Source organism: Diceros bicornis, chromosome 23, assembly GCF_020826845.1.
Source record: "Diceros bicornis minor isolate mBicDic1 chromosome 23, mDicBic1.mat.cur, whole genome shotgun sequence".
NCBI lineage: Eukaryota > Metazoa > Chordata > Mammalia > Perissodactyla > Rhinocerotidae > Diceros > Diceros bicornis.
Genome location: NC_080762.1, coordinates 26947811 through 26969620, shown reverse-complemented (window position 1 = coordinate 26969620; position 21810 = coordinate 26947811). Strand labels below are relative to the sequence as shown.

General features: G+C 38.9%; 1 protein-coding gene across 1 annotated transcript in view; it reads right to left on the bottom strand.

The window, feature by feature from the left end:
- Nucleotides 1–15131, bottom strand: part of SEC63 (SEC63 homolog, protein translocation regulator) — a 71624-nt gene extending 56493 nt beyond the window's left edge. The window contains exon 1 of the mRNA XM_058566514.1: nucleotides 14943–15131. Coding sequence (XP_058422497.1) covers nucleotides 14943–15066 — 124 coding nt within the window. The 5' untranslated portion in view covers nucleotides 15067–15131. The remainder of the gene's footprint in view (nucleotides 1–14942) is intronic.
- Between the last annotated feature and the right edge of the window lie 6679 nt (nucleotides 15132–21810).

The window sequence follows — 21810 nt, the reverse complement described above, 5'->3', positions numbered from 1 at the left end:
CTTGTTCTGTGTCCTGAGAACTTGTCTTTGTGACCAGTGAGAATATTCTCCTTGGTCTCCACCATATGGAAGGTGCATTTACCAGGGTGCCCCTTGGTGGCCAGCTGAGTAAACTGGGGTTCCAAACTGTCTCTTTGTCCGGCTGTGCCAAGCTCTCAGGGGAGTTTGTCATAAAGGGCCCAGTCCATAAGGGCTTTTGTTGTCTTAATCTTCGTTGCTTGTTAGTGCTGGAAAAATCCCATTCCAGTAGCGCCTGCCCGGTGTCACAGATTAGCGGGTCTGTGACTGGAGGCGTCCCACACTGTTGTGGGAGACCGGAGACACCGTTTTCACTACACCATCCTTACCGCCTGTGCAACGAAGGTCTTTACTTTCTCTGAATATCTTTGGGAGTGAATTCTGTGGATCATGGGGGCTACATCATCTGCGCCCTGGCCAGGGACACCTCTTGCGTTCATGGTAAAGATTTATTTGGAATGGAGGTAACATGGAAAGTTACCTCCGGGTCTTTCCTTAAAAAGGCTTATTGGATTGAGTCACTATTGGAATAAATATACAAATGAAGATCCTACTCATCAATGGCCAGACAACGGATCCTTTGAATTGGAAAAACTTCTAAATTGGGGCGGGGGGATGTTTTGAAAGTTCTCACACAATTGTTTAATTGGTACCTAAAAAAAGGCCAGAAAAAGGAAGAGAAAAATTTGAATAGCCTTAAGACCTTGACTCAGGTTACAATTGAATTGAGAACATGTAAAAGTGTAATTGTTGATAAGATTATAAAGGTTGGAATATTTGAGCTAATTTTATATAAAGAGGTTACATCAACTTTGCCTGAGTATGTCTGACTGGGAATGCTACCCTTGTCCAAAATTAGAAGACCAAGACCTATTGATAAAAATCTTAATGATAACTATGTTTAGAGGCATAAGAGGTGATGAAATTTACATGAAATTTTGTAGAAAAAACTGATGTTATTTCTATTACAGAACTGGTTAACAAAAATAGTAATTTAAATGATGGCTAATTTTATCTGAAGTCTTATGAAGTCTTGTAGGCAATCTAAATAATTATTGGGAATAAGTAACTAAATAGTTGTGAAAAAGATGAATGTTGGGTGAACTTTAAACAATAATTATGTGTTATTGTGGTTACAGCTTCCAAACTCTTTTTGGTGACTTAGAACTTTAGAGTTTTGCTAAATTTTATGATAAAAATTCACTGAGTATCATCATTTCAAAATAAGATAAGATATTAGACATTGATTGCTAAATGTACGTTTGTCTACTTTTGGCTTTTCATTACAGGAAAACTAAAAGGTGTTTTGGGTCTATTGGTAAACGTGTTTTATTAAAAGATTGTACTATAAAGTAACATATTTCTAGAAGTTATGAAGTGTTTATAAATTTTCCAAGCCACAAGATACTAATGTAAAAGAAAGTTTATAATTGTTTACTTAGTTTTTACTTACAAATTAAGGTTTCTAAGGGTTAAAATTTCTAATTAGTACATGTGATTGAAGCTACTAAATATTAAGAAAAATATGTCTGTGTACAAGGAAAGTAAGATGTATAAAGAAGGTGCAAAGAATGGAAATATTTTGTTTGGTTGATTAAGAAAGATAAATTTGTCCTCAAGTACTAGGAGGGAAAAGAAAGACATGGGACAAATTCTGAACGTAAAAAGAAAGTTATAGAAGGTTTGTGGAAGAGAAATTCTGGAAAAGGAGTTTTTGCATGGTCAAGTTGGCTAAGATTAAAATGAATTTAATTAAGTAAATGAGTTTTAATATCAGAAGTAAGCTGATACAAAATTATAATTTGGTCTTATTTCTCTTAAAAGGATAATTTTCTTGAACTTGATAAAGAGGTTATAAAAGATTTTTCTTTACCTTTGAGTAAGTCTACCTAAAAGACAGAAAATCTATGTTTTGTTAAAATAATTTCCGACGTTCAAAAGACTGAGGTCTTCTATTAAGGCTTTTTGGACTGTTAATGCTCTGTTTGCTTTGACTTTTTATATTTTTGACAAGCTCCCCAAAATTCATATCTTAAAGTCTTTTTTTTACTTTTTTTCTTTGAGAATTTTCAAAGGGCCCTGGAACTTCTCAAAGAAATTTGCTCTCTTCCTATAAGGAGGAAGATACCAGACTTATTAGGCTTATTCAGTATGTTAAACTACATGGGAAACACTGTCAGACAAGTGACGATAAGCCTGCTTAGGTGGTATTTTGTGGGTAAATGTTATTGATATAGGTGTTTTAAAATTGTATAACATTACTGAAATTCTGATCTGTCCTGGTTATCAGTCATAATTCTGGTTATTATTATTTTAAAGTGTTGTATGTCACAAAATTAACCAAATTTCTTTTGTCAATTGCCCATTTTGAGGTCTTGTTGTTTACAGACTTATTTCTTTGCTCCAATGCTTTTGCAAAATATGTTTCAACTTCAGAAAAATTCATGGAAAGGACTCTGACATTTACACTGGAGTACAGGTTTCTGACAAATTTTCTGATCATAAAACTGAACTTGGTAAGAAATTACAGAAATCTGATGGAGAAACTGATGACTTCATGAAGCTGCTAACAAAAAGACTGGGATCAAGAATGGATTACACAGGACTAAATGAACTGATAAGGATGATTATAATTTTTACGATTTTTCATTTGAAGTATTGCTGAATTTTTAATGTTCTGTTTTTTCAGATTTAAGAAAAACTTTTTCTCTTTTCTCCTGAGCTAGCTATGATTTATAGCAATTTGGTAAATGATACTTTTGTAAGCAAAATTGAAATATTTACCTTTTTCTCTCTACCTAATCCCTCCAGGATTTGGAAACTCTTAGTAAGTGAGTATTGTTGTTTTCATGGCAATATAGTTATTTGCATAAGTTCAATAAGAATCTGTTCTCCTTATAACAGGACACAATTGGAGACACTGGTTATATTACGAAGGCTGTGACTGGAACATCATATTTGCGATATAACCATACAGCTTTTGAGGAATGAAGATTGAATAAAGCCACGTGGAAATATTGGCCTGGTACCTTATGTTCCAAGCAGCACTTACCAGGATAAGTAAAGAATTCACTTATCTGGCAGGTGCAAGGAACCTCGAAATATTTTGGGGGAACCTCGGAAGAGAGGAATTCACCCAAATCTGTAGGTATTACAGGCGAAGTCTGATGACAAAATCCTTGGCTTGGCTCTCCTGGCCTCCAGAGGCCTTTAAAGTTCAATCTGAGATTCCTTATAAAAAGTTCCAGCAAAGCAGATTTAAAAGAGCTTATATGATCAATTGCTACTTCTTGCTGTACTTATGTAAATAATTGGGCCAACTCTATTGGAACTACACTTATTTTGCAAACTAGTTTTAATTTGGCTATCTTTGATAAAAATGAGGGTTATTTTAGAGAGAAAAATTATATTTCAGTAAAAACTATAGTATACATTTGCGGATATTAGATCCTAGTTTTGTTAATTATCTTTTGAGGTTTTTGTTTTACATCTGTTTACTGGACTGGATCCTGATTTCTTCTAGTCTCCTAAAATATCTGGCTACAGATCTCCAAACTAATGTTTTTCATTTTTTCCATCATTTTCATTTGGAATCACTGAGAACTAAACCTGCCCTTTATCCTGAAGTCTTACAAACTGAAGCCAATGGACTTGATATAAACTTGAGAGATGACCTGACGACATCATCAGAGACATTTTAAACTGCAAAAGATGCTTTGACGCTGACATCTAAAAATCTTCTTAACTGGATGCCCTTTAAACTCAGAAACTGCTTTACAACTTGCTCCAACCATTAACCTTGTTTTTCTTTTGTTTACATAGAAATGCTTCTATTAAATACTTGATTGCTTGCTTCCACATTATAGGCATAACCTTGAGAGCCCACCACCTTCTAAAATGAACTTAATTGAACTGATCTATTATCAGGACTAAAAAATGTGTTCAGTGAGATGAAACAATCTACCAACTCAGTTTCTGGACTATGAAACTTCTTTAAGTTTCAAAAGGACTGTGAAACTTTTAGTTTCAAAGGGGGGACTGTGGGAGATCAAGATTTGGCGACCCTGAAATATATCTCTTTACCTTGATTGTTTTCTCTGAGGGACATCTGACCTCCCCCACTAACTGCCTAAAGAATTTGACATGGTGGCTTCTTCCTGGAACAGATCTTCTATCATGATGGCTGTAATGATAATGTAAAATAGATGTTAAAATGGGAGGGGCACCAACCCCCTTTTATCAAAAAAACTCTGTCTCTCCCTGACCACGTTATCTATAGATGACCCCGAAAAGAACTGTCTTCTTGCCCTCTGAAGTCCCAGACCACTACCCACCCCTAACACCTTCCTCACCTTTAGCTACAATACTCAAGCAAGCAGCTTAGACAGAGGAACAAGTTGCCCATTTCTGAGTTTCTCCCATGTATACATGTTATTAAACTTGCTATTATTTTCTCCTGCTAACCTGTCTTGTTGATTATTTGGCCAGCCATAAGAACCTTAAGGGAAAGAGCAGAGGGGGATTCTCCCTCTCTCCCCACATAGGCATTGTATAAATATTTGTAGGGAATGATAACTCCTTTACCAAACAAATATTTGGTGAGTACCTACTATGTGCCAGGACTTGTCTGGACACTGAGGATACAGCAGAAAACAAAACAAAAACCCCTGCTCTCACAGACCATATATTCTAGTGGAGGAGAGAGCAATAAACAAAATAAGTAAATTATATAGTATATTAAAAGTTAAGTGTTATGGAGAGAAATAAAGCAGAAAAAAGGGAGAGCTTTCTTGGAGGTAAAAAGAAACATCACAGTTTTAAATAGTGTGCTCAAGGAAGGCATCACTGAGAAGATGGCACTTGAGGGGCCGGCCTGGTGGCGTAGCAGTTAAGTTTGCGCATTCCGCTTAGGCGGCTTGGGGTTCGCAGCTTCAGATCCTGGGCACGGACCTCCTCACCCCTCATCAAACCATGCTGAGGCAGCGTCCCATATAGAAGAGCTGCAACTCTACAACTATGATACACAACTACGTACTGGGGCTTTCGGGAGAAAAAAGAAAAAGAGGAAGATTGGCAACAGATGTTAGCGCAGGGCCAATCTTCCTCAAAAAAAAAAAGATGGCATTTGAGCAAGGACATGGAGATGAGGGAGGTAGTAATGTGGCTATCTAGAGGAAAAGCATTCAGCAAAGGGAGCAGCAACTGTAAAGGTCCGAAGGAAGGAGCATGCCTCATGTGCTCTAAGAACAGCAGAGAGGCTAGTGTGGCTGGAACGGAAAGAGCAAGAGGAAGAGTACTAATGAGATCAAAGAGATCATGAAAGACTTTACAGAACACTCCAAAGACTTTAGCTTCTCCTGTGATTACGATGGGAGAGCCTTAAAGGGTTCTGAGTAGAAGAGTGACAATGGTTGGCTTCTCGTCTAAGAGGATCACTCTGGTACTCTTTTGAGAATAGACTGCAAAGAGCAAGGGTAGAAACAGAGACTAGTTAAGAGGCTAATAACAAACTAGGATGGTAGCGATGGTGGAGTAATGCGAAATGGTCAGACTGGATATAATTTGAAGGTAGAGCCAACAAGACATGCTAACAGTCTGGAAGTAGAGTATGAGACAAAGAGATGAGTCAAGAATAACCCCAAGACTTCTTGCCTGAATGGCTGAAGAGACAGTTGTGATTAACTGAGATGAAGAAGACTAGGTCAAGAAGGTTGAAGAGAGGAGAGACAGAAATCCTACCAGTTTTGTGCATATTAGGATAAGATGTCTGTTAGATATCCAAATGGGAAGGTGGACTGGGCACTTATATATACACAAGTCTGGAGTTTAAGAAAAGAGTTCTAGACTCGAAATACGTATCTGGGAATCTTCATCATATAGATGATATTTAAAGCCATGAGATAGGCTGAGATCACCAAAGGAGTAAGTATAGATGGAAAAGAAGTCAAGGACTCAGCCTTGAGGTATTCTAATATTAAGAGGTCCTCACTGCTAAACTATGTTCAATGTCATCCCATAAAAATAGATTCTACCCATACATCTATAGCCAACTGATTTTTGACAAGGGTGCCAAGTCCATTCAATGGAGAAAGAACAGTCTCTTCAACAAACAGTGCTGGGACAACTGGATTTCCACACGGAAAAGAATGAAGGTCGACCCTTACCTCAAATCACATATAAAAATTAACTCAAAATGAACCAAAGACCTAAATATAAGAGCTAAAACCATAATTCTCTTACAAGAAAACATAGGGGTAAAATTTTCACGACCTTGGATTTGCCAGTGGAGTCTCAGATATGACAACAAACACACAGCAATAAAAGAAAAAACAGATAAGCTGGACTTCATCAAAATTAACAAGTTTTGTGCATCCAACGACATAATCAAGAAAGTGAAAAGACAATCTACAGAATGGGAGAAAATTTCTGCAAACCACATATCTAATTAGGGATTCATATCCAGAATATATGAAGAACTCCTACAACTCAACAAGAAAAAGATAAACAATTTAAAAATGGGCAAAGGATTTGAATGGACATTTCTCCAAAGATATACAAATGCCCAATAAGCACATGAAAGATAACCAACATTATTAGCCATCAGAAAAATGCAAATCAAAACCATAATGAAATACCACTTCACACCTACTATGATGGCTATAATTTTTTAAAAATTTAAAATAAGTGTTGAAGAGGATGTGCAGAAATTGGAACCCGCATACATTGCTGGTAGGAATGTAAAATGGTGCAGCCACTATGAAAAAGTCTGGCATTTCCTCAAAAAGCTAAACACAGAATTACCACATGATCCAGCAATTGCAGTCCTAGGAATACACCCAAAAGAACTGAAAAGAAGGACTCAGATATTTTATACCAACAGTCATTGCAGCATTACACACACTAGGCTAACACTGGAAACAACCCAGTTGTTCATCAGTAGATGAATGGATAAAAATGTGGTATATCCATACAATGGAATATTATTCAGCAATAAAATAATAAAGTTCTGATACACGCTACAACATGGATGAATCTTGAAAACATTATGCTAAATGAAATAAGCTAGACACAAAGGGCAATTATTGTATGATTCCACTTATATGAAGTATCTAGAACAGGCAAATTTAGAGAGACAAAAAGTAGATTAGAGTTTACCAGGGGCTGCAGGAAAGGGAGAATGGAGAGTTATTGCTCAATAGGTAAAGCTTGTTTGGGGTAACGAAAAACTTTGAAAAAAGATAGTAGTGATGGTTGCACAACACTGTGAATGTAATTAATGCTACTGAATTGTACATTTAAAATGGTTAAAACTACAAATTTTACGTTATGTATATTTTACCACAATAAAAATTTCTTTAAAAAAAGAAAAAGATTCTACCTCAGTAATATCTCAATAGGTCCCTTAGCTTCCTATTGCCACCACCATTCTTTAGGCCCACAGTATTTCCTGGCTGCTTCTTAATCTCTGTTCCTTCTCATTCTTTGAGCTATTATCACATTAACTTGCATATAGTACAGCTGCAAAAATATATTCTAAAATATCCAAAAAAAAATGACATACTGTCAACCAAATCACATAAAAACTCTTCAGCTGGGCATACATGGTTCTCCATACGACTTAAATCAACTTTTCTGGCCTTTTCTCACATTTTTTCACACTCTGAACTCTGCTACAACTGATCTGATCTGTACTTTGAACACATTCCATGTTTTCCAGCCTCCATACTTTTGCTCATGTGATTTCTTCTTTGCACCGCCCTCCCCCACCATTCCACCCATTAAATCTTTCTCATCCTTTATAATAATCCAGTCAAAATCAACCTACTCTGAAGAGCCTTTCCTGACTTCCAGATCCCCCTATTAACCCCAACTACATGCAAATACTTTATCCAGCTAACTTCCATAGCACTTGTTTTCATTTCTATTACATTTTCCCTGTTGTGCTCTGGACATAATTCGTGTATTTGTCTAATCCTAATCCTCCCACCCCACCCAGATTACAAACTGTTATCCAAACAAAACTATATTTACACTGCATCCATCTTTGTATCGTCTGCTGCTCCTAGTACAGGCAAACAGTGAATGCTCAATCCATTACTAACAGATTTAACAGACAAAAATCTAAAGAAAATTCCTTCATCCATACTGACACAAACACAATTCCAAAATATAAGCAACACCTTTTTAAGAGAATGAACACCACCACCTTTCAAAGAAACAATGTGATGGTGAGATGGTGTAACATTTCTCATCAAAAGTCCGGTAATAGGAAACATTTTTTAAAAGGAAGTCTGAGTACAATATGGATATATATTTGTTATGACCTTCTTTATGTCTGAATAAAAAGTATGAGTGAGGAATCAAACATCTGAGAAAACGAAAATAAGCCTATCTTCGTTTTTCAGGTTCTCCAAGATCAAGCAAGCATGCAATATGACCTTTAAATAAAAACAATTTTACATAAGACATTTACTAATCTAATATTTGTCACCACATTTATAAAGCCTAAATGTTGTATTATAATTCATACTGCCAAGCTCCCAGCTGGTTTCCTCTATTGTGTAGGACTTAAAGTGTGTATATGCTACACGTCTGGTACTCCTTTCTGTCAGGATAGAACACAGAGGAAATGACTATTTTAAAACGACTCAAACTTCTCAGATCTCTACTATTCCTTCAAGATCTAAAGTCTTAGGAAGACTATATGCTCTAAATTAATTACAAACAGTCATAAAATATACTCCTTTGAATGCAAAACTGATACAAACCAGTTCTTTGTTTAAAAAAAAATCCACTGAATGAGAGACTGAGATAATCAACTCTATTATAATTAAAAATCATCTAGATAAATTAAATCAATAGATAAGGCCAACATTTCATTTTAAATAAAAATGTTCATCCTCATCTTTTTCCCTGCACTAAATCCCAAAACTGATAAAAGTTAACAGGTTATTATTGGGCCAATCACCAAACAGCTTTTAAGAGAGAGAGAAATAACTCAAGACAGAAATGAGTGAAAATTCAAAATCTGCATTCTACTCTCATTCCCTCCACGGTACTCATATGCCATAAATAGCCCAAGACATCTTAGAATTCTCCTTCTAATCTGCCCATTCCCCTACATTCTCACATCTCAATGAACAAAGACGGCTCCGAAATGGACTCCTTCTCACCTAGTTTTTCCCCACCCAGCTACCACCACCTCCCACCTCACCCCCTTCCACCAAACCATTCTCCACACAATGCTCCACAAAAGCAAAACTGAGCATGTTATCACGCTACTTAAAAACCTCCACTGTTTACCCAATAACTTACAGAATAAAGCATAAACTTCCTAAAATGGCTGATTTGCTCTTAAGGGCCAATCACATTAAATCTTTACCATTTATTGAACACCTCTACGCTTTTGCAGATGCTTTCCTCTACATCTGGAATGCGCTTCTCCCACTTATCCTTTTTTTTTTTTTTGTGAGGAAGATCAGCCCTGAGCTAACATCCATGCTAATCCTCCTCTTTTTTTTGCTGAGCAGGATGGGCTCTGAGCTAACATCTATTGCCAATCCTCCTCCTTTTTTTCCCCCCAAAGCCCCAGTAGATAGTTGTATGTCACAGCTGCACATCCTTCTAGTTGCTGTATGTGGGACGCGGCCGCAGCACGGCCGGAGAAGCGGTGCGCACCGGGATCCCAATCCGGGCCGCCAGGAGCGGAGCGTGCGCACTTAACCGCTAAGCCACAGGGCCGGCCCATCCCACTTACCTTTTAAGATCTATCTCCAATCACCTCCTCTGTATGAAACACCCAAATCCCAAAAGAGAAGTATTCACTCCTTGCTCTGTGCTCCCACAGCACTTTCCACTTGCCATTTTAATATTTAGTATAATGTGTTATATTAATTACATGAGGCAGTAGAGTAGTGGCTAACACGAGAAGCTTTGGCACAAGACAGATTTGGATCCAACACCCAATCTTCCACCTAGTAGCTATACGGCTTTAGGTAAGTTGGTTACCTCCTCTAGGGCTCAGTTTTCTCATTAATAAAATTGGGATAATACATGAGTCTAGCTCCAAGTGCTATTGTGAGCGCATTCAGCACTATCCACCTTGAGACTAGCAAACATTCCATGAAGGGCAGCAGAGCTGAGATGAGGAGGATCATAACTATCCGTCTCAGAAGGGAGGGGGATGTGGGGCCTTCTCCCACCAGAGGAGGGACTACGTCTACAGCCGTCCCTACAGGAGGGAAAAAAAGGGTTGCATACACCAAAATGTTGAATCACCTTGGGGTGATTTGGGTGATGGAATTACAAGCAATTTCTGTTCTGTTCCTTTGTGCTTTTCTCCATTGAGTATGTGCAACTTACCAAAAAAAAAATTTATCCACACTTAAAAATATGATCCATCACCTAGAAGCAGCATCTAGCACAAAGTTAATGCTCTATAAATATTCGCTAAATGAAGGAATTTCTACAGTGCATTTAGTTTTTCAAGAATGTTTATATGCACTTATTTTTTTGCTTCTCATAATCACTTCTTGGGTAGGTAGGGCAGGTTATTATTACCCCTAGAAAATGAGGCTGAGAGTTCAGAAATAACTAAATAGGGACTAGGCTGGAACTTAAAAGCTTCCAACTTCCAAGTCAGAGTTTTCTTACTACACTAAGCACTAAAGGTGGACTCCTACTCACATTCCCAAGTCAGAGAATTGAATCATTTGTACACTGAGAGGGAGCAAGCAAAGAAGAATAAAGAAACATAACTTTTTTAAAAAGTTTCATTAATCCTTTCATATAATGGAAAAAAAAAATCTGAGTACTTAACTACCAAATCAAACTGTTCCAGAAAGCCTATGTAACCAGCAAAAACAGTAGGAGCTAACAGCCCCACTACGTGCCAGACACTGTTCTAAACACTTTACATATATTTATTTGTTTAATCCTCACTTTAATTCTATGAAAGAGATAACTACTGTCTCTATTTTACAGATGAGTAAACTAAAACACGTATAAGTTAAATAATTTGCCTAAGATTACACAGTTACTGAGATCCAGGTTTCAAATCTAGGCAGTTTTGAAAAAGTAAGACCAAGGAGTCAAAAAACAAACAAAAACTTGGAAAAAGTAATGCTATATTTTATCTCAGTTCAAAGGCTATAATCCTTAACCTATGGGAAGAATAAAAGCATGCTCCTGATTATCTGAAATTCTAATAATTACAAGCAGTTATTTTCTCTTGTTAAATATCACTGTAAATCTACTATTAAAGTTATTTTAACTTTATAACAAACTTTATAACAAAATATTCCGCTTTCAATACAAGAACTTTACAGCAGTATTCTACAGTAAATGCTTCTTAGTTTCGTAAAACAAAAAGGCTAAGACATTAGAGGGTTGTGGTGGTGGTTTTTTTTTTTTTTTGGCAAAGAGCACATTTCAAAAGAAATACACCACCTCTCAAAATGACAACTCCAGCAAAAGACCACTACTAAGAAGTTCTCCTCTTAGCACTTCTCAAACCTAGCTACAACTTACAATCACATAGGGACCTTTTAAAAAACCAACACACAGCACCCACTCCATACCAACTAAATCAGAATATCTGGGGATGGGTAAAAGTGTTTTTAAAAGCTCCCCAAGTGTTCTAATGTGTAGCCAGGATGGAGAACCACTATTCTAAGACAATCTAAACCCTCCATGTTGTTACCTTATACAGAGCTTTTGTCCATAATGATCTGAAAAAGTATTCAGTCATCTTGTTCAGCCAATTTGCAAACAACTGAGAGAGTAAGAGTAAGATAGACAGTACCCTTCAATTACTAAAAGGGGTATTAATTATAAGTGCATTGAGCCCAATAGATTAGACAAAAATCAAGGTAAAAGGATTCCAATGATAATGTTTTGGATAACAGAGTAACTTCAACTAACATGTCAAATATGCCAATGACCAAGCTATTTCTATTTTTCAAATTCTTGATTTTACAATCTGTGAAACAGCACCATGCTTTCTGATGGACTCTAGAGCCCAATAATTCCAAAAGAGCAACAATGAAACCACTGTCAACCTTGAAACTCAAAGCCCCAAATGAGTTATCTTTTTAAAAAACTAAATAAAGACTACTTAAAACTGAAGGTTTACTTAAGGTTGTATAATGCTGGCAAAGAAAGTCTTTTCATGCCTTCCTACAGAGGATACCCCTGAAAAGTTAAGACTGCCATAATAACTCTGAAATTCAAACTCAAGATGCTTACATTTTTGTATCTGGCCACTTATAGTTTCACAGGAAAACTAAATAAGCTTCAAAACCAAATATTAAAATGTCCTGTTGTGTTATTCAAAAATACTACTACAGGTCCACATTTTTTGTTCAAAACCCTTGAGGACAGACATACTTCAAAATTTTTCAGATTTTAGAGAGACAGTACGTTTCTACCCTAAGAAGCCTTTGAGGGTCTAAAACAGCACCAATAATCAAACAAATTAATATTCCAACAGCAAAATATGACTATTTTCTAAGTGAGATAAAGAGTACAAGTAGCCTCTTGTCAGTCAAATTATTTTGCAGCAAACATTTGAAAAAAAACTTTCCTTTTCAGAACTTTGGGTAAACCTGTAATTCAAGATTTCTCTTTGATATTCAAGACATTGCAACTGGACTTCAAAAAAAAGTCACTATGATAAAAACATTCTTTAATACCACTGTGATGCTAAAGAAACAACTCAAGTTATTATGGTAGATACACAAAAAAAGTCCAAGTGGTGTCCACCAATTTTCATGATGCTTAGAAGAGCATTTAAGTGTCCACCTGAATTTTCATAATGTAATTTGGGGCAAGACCAAACAAATACATCAACATGTGCACATTTACTAAGGCAAGTATGAAGCAGAGAGCCAGAGGCAAAGAAGGGCATAATCAACACCTAACTTTCTATCTAGCGCTATGGAAACAACACAGGGCTTTGAAGCTAAGCAGACCAGGCTCCACCACACAGGAAAGTTACTTAAGCTCTCTAAACTCCAGTTTCTTCATGCAAGTATGGAGACGATAATAGAAGAACCTACTTCATTGTATTTTTAAGGGGATTAAATAAAGTAACATTTGAAGTCCATGACATAAATAGCCAATATTAATTCCCTACCACTATCTATGTGCTGAAGGAGCTCAAGTATAACTTGCCTATGATATAAGTTATGAGGCAAATTTTATAACACAAAACCCACCACGAAAATATGACTTTCAAATTTTAAAAATCCAGTGTAGATTAAAATGACTAATTTCTAAAATCAAGACAGTTTCTCAAAACACATTCTAACCAAATCTACCTACTCTCCCAATACCCTTTGTCTTCCACACAACCAACTGCACACACAAATGGGTGATAAGTGAAAATAAACTACTATACTGAAAAGGGCACTCTTTTAACTCGAAATAAAATTACCAGAATATCCTAGGTTTTGCAGATAAGAGAAACCATTACAGTACTAAGACTTCATCACTTATATACAACCACTGTCCAAAGAACCCAGACAATTTAAATGCACTTAGAAAAAGACACAACAGTCCAAAATCCAATTTTCATAAACTATCCACTGAATAAGAAAACCGAATGAGAAATGGGCAGAAAAAACCGAATGAAAAAATGGGCAGATTTTTGCACCTAATGAATATTTATACTTACTGTCAAATGTACAAAAAGATGGAATCCTTTATTATTATTTATCTTAAATTCAATTTTAGTTTCATTATATAACTCAAGAATTTTACAAAGCATTGAATCAGTCTTAAAGCATAATTTCTGAGCTGATTCAATGCCTCACTATTAAGCAATTACCACAAAGTACAGTATATAACCTGAACAACCTAGACTTCCACCACACCCAACTTGAGAGAAAATATTTATCAAGTTAGCACAGCTCTTGTGAAAGAGAAAGCTTTCCCTAAAGGTCAACACTCAAAACCTAGTAATAGTTACTGTGAACCCTCCCATAAATAACCTATTAAGGCCTTGCAGTTCCATAGCTTTAAGAATATCACCTGCCGTATGTCCTAACCGAGTGCAACCAACGGAATCCAAACATCACTCAAACATAAAACGCCTTGAAGAGAATCTATATTATTCTGTGTCCTAATCCGATGTTGTTTAATGTGAAAAGATTTAGAACTAAAAGCAAATGGACCAGCTACCTCACAACTACCTACGAGATGAACTACAAGATTTAATCCTTCATACTTGCACTTTTTCCGCCGTAAACAGGAAACTCCAAAGAAAAGGAAACAGAAAAGCCCACTTCTGCTAAGGGGAATAACGGCATTGCTTCCAACCCCCACAGCGTGAGTGAACAAATGAAAAGGCAACGGGAGAAAGGGACGGGGGAGGGGCGGCTGGTGAGCTCAGCTGGAGTCCTCAACATGCCACCCAGCTCAGACGCTGCTCCAAACATCTGTAGCGACAGCTGCAACAGGGACACGGGGGTGAGGGGGGAGAGGACCGGGGCTTCGGGGCTCAGAGTTGTGCCTGCACGTTCGGCTTCCCCCGTGGCCAACTCTTCTCTCACCCCCAATTCCCATCCTCCCCATTCCATTCTGCTCCCTCCATAAGGAAAAATACCCAATGAAACCAGAGGCAGAGCAGACAAAGGGGCAGGAGGCGGCTGCGAGGAGCGTCCAGAACAATGGGGGAGAGGGTGCGAAGCCAAACTCCCGAGGAGGACAATGAAGGGGGTGGACAGGAGCCCGGAGAGGCACCGAGGGGAACACTGCGAGCCGGGCCCCGCCAGCGGCGGACGCCTGGACGCGAGGCCCCGCCGTGCGGGCGCTATCACCCGGGACGCGCGGGCTGGGCTGGGCCGGAGCGGGCGGGAGCGGCGCGGCCCGCAGGGGCCAGCGGGGCCTGCGCGGGGCCGCGGGCAGCTGCCGGCGGGACTCACCGGCATTCTGGTCTCGGGGCCAGAGGTAGTATGTGGCCGGGATCACGATGAGCCCCACGAAGGAGGTGAGGAAGTAGAAGAAGGTGTTCCCGCTGTCATCGTACTGGAACTGCTGCCCCGCCATGGCGCCCCCTCCTCCGCCTCCCTCTTCCCACCGCCGCCGCCACGACCCCGCTCCGCGCTCTGGCTCCCAGCGCTCCGACCCCGTGTGGCGTAGCTCCGACGCCGCCGCCGCCTCTCCTCCCCACCCCCACGCTACTCTCACCGACACGCCGCCGCCACCGCCGCTGCCGTCGCCAGCTCTCGCGAGAAGAGATAGTTCCCGCCCCGCTCGGTTTTTCCTCCCCCTCCTCTCACCCACATGCTCGGTAAGAGAGACGTGGCGCGCGCAGCCCTGGATCTCTGCGAGGTCCCGCCCATAGCCCCGCCCCGTACGCCACAGCCCCGCCCCTCGATCGCCTGTAGCTCCTCCTCTAGGGCCCCGCCCCTAGCCCTAGAATCCCACCCCCTTCCTCCTCTGCTTCGTTTCCCAGCGTCCCACTGCCAGTCCCCAGGGTTGGTTTATGGGGTCCCAGTGAAGGCTTTCGGGCCGAGCAGTGGGCGCGGGCGTTCACCTGGCTGCGACTAGGGTTGCAGCTATTCAGAGCAAAGCTGAGGCTGCCTTGCCTGCCCCTCTCTCCCATCTCTACTTCACCTTGTCCTGCCCTCTCGCTTTTTAATTTCCCTGGGTGATAATAATGTTTCCTTGGGTTCTGGATCCATTCCTCCAGCCCCCACATTTTGGAAACAAGGGTCAATCAGAATAGGGCGGCACAGGAGGGGATGGTGAGGGGTTTTGTTGTTTTGTTTGCAAAGAATATTTGCTATTAAAAGCCTGCGGTCTACACTGCGCCCATTTTGCAGATGCAGATTCCCCAAGCCGGCAGAGATGGTGACCTACCCATCCCAGAGCTATTAATATTTATAGTCACCAGTTCACCAGCGCTTTCTTTGACCCAGGCAGTAGGCTAAGACCTTTATTCCTTTATATCCTTTAGTCGTCAGTAAACCCCTTGGTGAGAAAATTGAGAGACATTGCCTCTCAGAGAGATTGCCTAAAGTCGTGCACAGTAAGAGAAGGTCTGGGGATTCAAAGCCAGATCACTCTGACGCCACGAAGCCAGTGCCCTTGACCACCACCTCGTCGTGCACCTTAACATCTCCTTGGGAGCGGCTAGCACTCCCTGCAGGGTGTGGGCAGGAATCTGCCCTTTGAGAAGGCATGGCTGGGGGAGCAGTCGCTCTGGGGAGCCTCTCCCGTCGTTGGCTGTGAGATCCCAGAGGCCAGTGTCAGTTCAGCTGGGAGCGGACAGGGCTGATGCCCTGATCTGGGAATGACCCGCGGCAGCCCTGGCTGGGCCTATCCCAGCCTCTGTGGATCACGAAGAAAGGCCCAACCGACCCACCTCACAGAGTGGTTGTAAAGATTAAAGTGAATTATAGTGAAAATACTTTTCAAAGGAAAAACTATGTAATAAGCAAATATCACGTATTACACATTTTTTAAAACTCATTTTAAGCCTTTTTTTTTTTTTTTTGGTGAGGAAGATCAGCCCTGAGCTAACATCCATGCCAATCCTCCTCTTTTTGCTGAGAAAGACTGGCCCTGGGCTAACATCTGTGCCCATCTTCCTTCACTTTTATATGGGATACCACAGCATGGCCTGACAAGCGGTGCCTCGGTCCACGCCCGGGATCCGAACCCAGTCCGCCAGCAGTGGAGCACGCACTTAACCGCTAGGCCTCGCCCAGTCCCTCGTTTTAAGACTTTATAGTCTATTTGCTAGGTTCTTTTCAATATGTCTTCTGTTATTGGAAGAGAAATTGGGTCGCATGTCATCTTTTATTTCATGTCCTCAAAACAAGTATTTATTATAATCAGTTAGGCTTTCCTTCACGAGAGATTATGTTCACGTGTATTCTCTCTTCCCTTTCAAATGTCCTGCCTACCCATTTTGAAAGGAAATTTCAGAAAATCCTTTTCTCTGCATTTCCCTCCTCACTTCTTTCTGTATAAAGTTTTCAAAGACTATATTAGACGGGAAAAAATAAAACAGAGAAGTGAGGGGAAGAGGATTGGACTATGAAGTCCTCACAGCATTGTGATTACCCAAGGCTGATATGCCCAGAACAATTTGCCTTGCTTCAGAAACAAATTAGTCATAAAATTGGCTCCACTGACACAGGTAGGATCCTGAAGGTCCTTTTGTTTATGCTGAATTTGTTATTAAGTCTTCCCAGGTTTTAATAATGCTGAACTAGTTATATTTTATTACTCTGATTATACATTTTACTCAGCATTTGTGTGAAGATAATACATCAGTTTTATAACCTTGTGACAATATAAATTATTGATGATAAATATTCCCCCTCTGACTTTTTCTGCAGGAGCAATCTTTCCACTGCAGCTTTGGGGTCATGCATAAAAGTGGCTTGAACAGAACTGAACCATGAAACAACATTTTGAACAAATCACACTTATTTTCTAAACTCCAGACCAATCTAAAATATGATTTTTTTTTTACCAAAGCAGATTAAAGATTTCAAAATGTATCCTCTATTTTCAAAACACATTTTATCCTAGAACTTAACATTACTGAACATAAATAAACTCGGATCGCCCAAATATTCTCCAAAGCGAATCTGAATCATAACTTTAATTAATCACAATATCTGATTCATAGTGACGTTTTTAAACTAACAAAATTGTTTCTTTCAAGAGATCATTTTAATGAAATATTTAATAATAGTAACTGAATATGGTAGAACCAGAGCTGCAAACACATTTTGTTCTTTGTGTAACAGCACATGTTAAAAGGCATTTCTGTATTGTCTCTCTGTGTCTGTAAAGGAATATTTTAATCAATTTCATTTTAATTGCTAGGTAGATATTTCCTCTCAACTGTAGAAAGCCTGACTATTTTTAGGTTCCTCTTAGTAATTTGCTTTTTCCTTAGAGTGAATCTTTCCTTCATTGCAAATCATGCTTGTATTACTGGTATTGACTTATATTTATACATACCAAAATACATTTGTGTAGCCATAACACTTTAATTTTCTGCTTGATGGAATTAGCCTCAAAGAGACTGGAAAGAATTATTAAGTAGGTACATGCAATTATTTCCAGTCTTTTTCCCCTCCTACCACCCTACAGTAATCTTTACTGCCAAAGCCTAGCAAATCATCTTTAATGTTAAAATCCTTATTACTTTGTTTCAGAGTCAGGATTTTCTTAAAAGCTACATCTATTCTGATACAAATTAATTCTTTTTTATTTGCCCTTAATAGAGCTGAAAAATTACCCCCATCATAACAACAGTAACATCAACAAAGTAACATTTGTACAACACTTTTATGATTTACAAAAAGCTTCCACAACATTCTTCCAGTTGAAATTTCAAATCATGACCTACATGTTGGAGCTTCGACTAGGTAGAAGGTGCTAAACCATTGCAATCCTTTCGTTCTCTACCCTCTAATGCTCTTAGAACCCCATGAAACTCCACACTTACACTTGAAGAGAATGTGAACCGGCAGTGGGGGTTAGAAAGACATTAGGACTTGATTATACTCAACTCGGAAAAAATGAAAACAATTTTAAAAGACCAATTGAGGGTGAAGTTTTCCTTTAGTATTGGGAGCTGGTTTGTGTTTTGGCTCCTCTCTTTTCACGAGTATGTTGGGCTTGCCAATATTGTTCTTATGCTATCCCTCCTTTTGTGATTACAAAGCTGAGAATTTATTATACTAAAGCCATGTACAATGATGTATCAACAAACTCAGGTCATTCCTTTATGAATTAATTTTCTGCATTATCAACATATCTAAACTGCTTAATGAAAAAATGATTGACATTGCATAGTAAGCCATAAAATAGCACTTAATGAAATTTTCCACCCAGATTGAAAAATAACTTGGAAGAGTGACCATAAATAAATAGAAGAGTTCACTACGGGCAATTGCAAAGCTATGTATTTGAGTAAGAACAACAAAACTTGTCAATAGAAATTAGAACTTCAGTAAAAACATAAATTATTTTGTTGAAAAGTAAATACTTGTGGGTCCTAAAGCTTATAAAATTGTGGGGGGGAGGCTAATTAAGAAAAAGAATATAAAATTAGATACAAAAGTTAATATTTACTATGGACTTGGGTAATGATGATGTGTTAATGTAGGTTCATCAGTTGTAACAAATGTACCACTCTATTGGGGGATGTTGATACTAGAGGAGGCTAAACATGAGTGAGGGCAGGGAATTTACGAGAAATCTCTGTACCTCCCACTCCATTTTGCTGTGAACCTAAATCTGCTCTAAAAAATAAAGTCTACTAAAAAATATAGTTAATAATTACAATAATTGTAATGACTATAGGTTTGTGTTTTACAAACAGAAGAATTCTGATAAATTCTATTTTGTGTTATTTCCACCAGAATTTTTTTAAAGTACATTTATAATTGGACACACTATATATTGAGTATATTCCTACTAAGAGAGATTTTCCTGTTAGGGCTCAATAAGAACCCAATCCTCTGCTTACTATTTTAACATCTAATGAGTGGAAGAATTTTCCACAGAGTAGTTTCTGACTCTGTGTATTTCAGTGTTTCTCCTCCTCGACTTACATACTTCAGGTGCCAGGGCTAGTGGAATATATTCATATCATGAATCAAGATGTATCACTCTTTCATGTTACAATGCTGGGTGAGTTTGCTGGGTGGGGGCAGAGGTGGAAGGAGTATTCCTAGAAATGGTAACAACTATACACAGAAGTAACTGTAAACCCATAAACATATCACCCTAACTCCAAAATGAATGTACTCCCTAACCTCCAAAAATATGGATTATTATAAAGAAGAAATTCAGTTATTCAACTCTTAGCATTTGTTGAGCTCAAAAACAGGGTCTCTGACCTCCAGAAACTCACCTACAATGTAATGAGGAGGACATACAATTTCAATAAGTAACAAAAACCCAAGGAAGGAATTGATAAATGCCATAAGAGATTTACAGATAAAATTATTTGCAGGTTCATAGGAAAGAGTCATTTCTTTTGGCAGAGAGAATCAGAAGGCTTCAAGGAAGAGGTGGCAATTGAGCTAGGCCTTGAAACTTAAACAGAAATTGAAGAAAAAATCCAGGTAGAGTCAGCTCAGAGCACAGTTGGAGAATAGCATGAAGTCCAGCCTGGCTGTGAACAGGAATAACAGGGGTGGGAAACATACTTGCAAGTCCAGCTTCTAGGTTGCAGGCTAGATATCAGTAATATTGGCTTTAAAATGAGCTTTGTTAAACGAGTACATGAATGGGAGACATTGCAATCTCCTTTGGATACATTAAAAAAGAGAGAAAGGGAAATGGTTTTAAGTGGCATGGTTTAAGTATGGTCTTGCAGGAAACAAGAGGGTTAACTAGGTCACCATGTCTATTTTCTTCTTTTCTTGTTACCCAGAATATTGTTCCCACTCTTAAATATCAATCAAATCGTCTTAAGATCTAATACAAAAGTTACGTCCCCAAAAAGACTTCTTTGACACACCTTACCTCACTTTGCTGGCTCCTATATTTCACATTCTGTCCCACTCTCTACTTCCAATCCTGCCTTCCCACCTCTGTCCTGCCTCACATCTGTTCTCTACATAAAAGCTAGGGGTCCTTTTTTCTTCTTCTTCATTTAACTTTCTATTTTGAAATAATTATAGATTCACAAGAAATAGCAAAAACAGTAAAGAGAGGACCCATGTACCCTTCACTCAGTCTTCTCCGATGGTAACATCTTATTTAATGATAGTATCATATCAAAATCAGAAAGTTGATGTTGGTACAATCTATAGACCTTATTCAAATTTCACTAGTTTTACATATACACGCACGTGTGTGTATGTGTGTGAGATCCTTCTAAAGCCTTTAAGATCATGTAACTTTGCTCAAAATCCTCCAAAGTCTTCCTACCTTGCTCAGAGTAAAAGTCAAAGGTTTGTGTCTACAAGGTCCCGAGTCACCCGCCATACCTCCTGCCTGAGTCCGTTGCTACCACTGCCCTCACTATCTCACTCCAGCCACACTGGCCTCCTTGTTGTTCTTGGGGCCTTTCTGTAATCCCTCTGTGGTCCCCTGTGGGTCCTACAGCTAGCCCTGTGGTCCCCTCCCTTTCTTCATTCAAGATCTTTGCTCAAATATTACTTCTTCAGAGAAGCCTTTCCTGATCACCTTATAATTAACATCCTCCTTCGTTTTCTGTCTCCTTATTCACTTTTATTTTTCTTTAGAGCATTTGTCCCCAAGTGACATATTCTATATTAATTTGTTTATCTTTATATATTGAATTTCTTCCCCCAGTAGAATGTAAATTCTGCAAAACTGGAGTCTTGTTTTGTTTATTGTTGTAGCCCAGGTGCCTAGAATAGTGTCTAGCATACGGAAGGTGAACATTAAATTATTTGTTGAATGAATGAATATTCAATTTATACTGTTATATTGAAATTTTTGATGTATCATTTTATATACATATGTATATATATATTTGTGTGTGTGTGTGAGGAAGATCAGCCCTGAGCTAACATCCATGCCAATCCTCCCCTTTTTGCTGAGGAAGACCGGCCCTGAGCTCACATCTATTGCCAATCCTCCTCCTTTTTTTCCCCTTTTACTCCCCAAAGCCGCAGTAGATAGTTGTATGTCATAGTTGCACATCCTTCTAGTTGCTGTACGTGGGATGCCGCCTCAGCATGGCCAGAGAAGTGGTGCGTCGGTGCACGGGGATCCGACCCCTGGCCGCCAGTAGTGGAGCGCGTGCACTTAACTGCTAAGCCACGGGCCAGCCCCCTATAA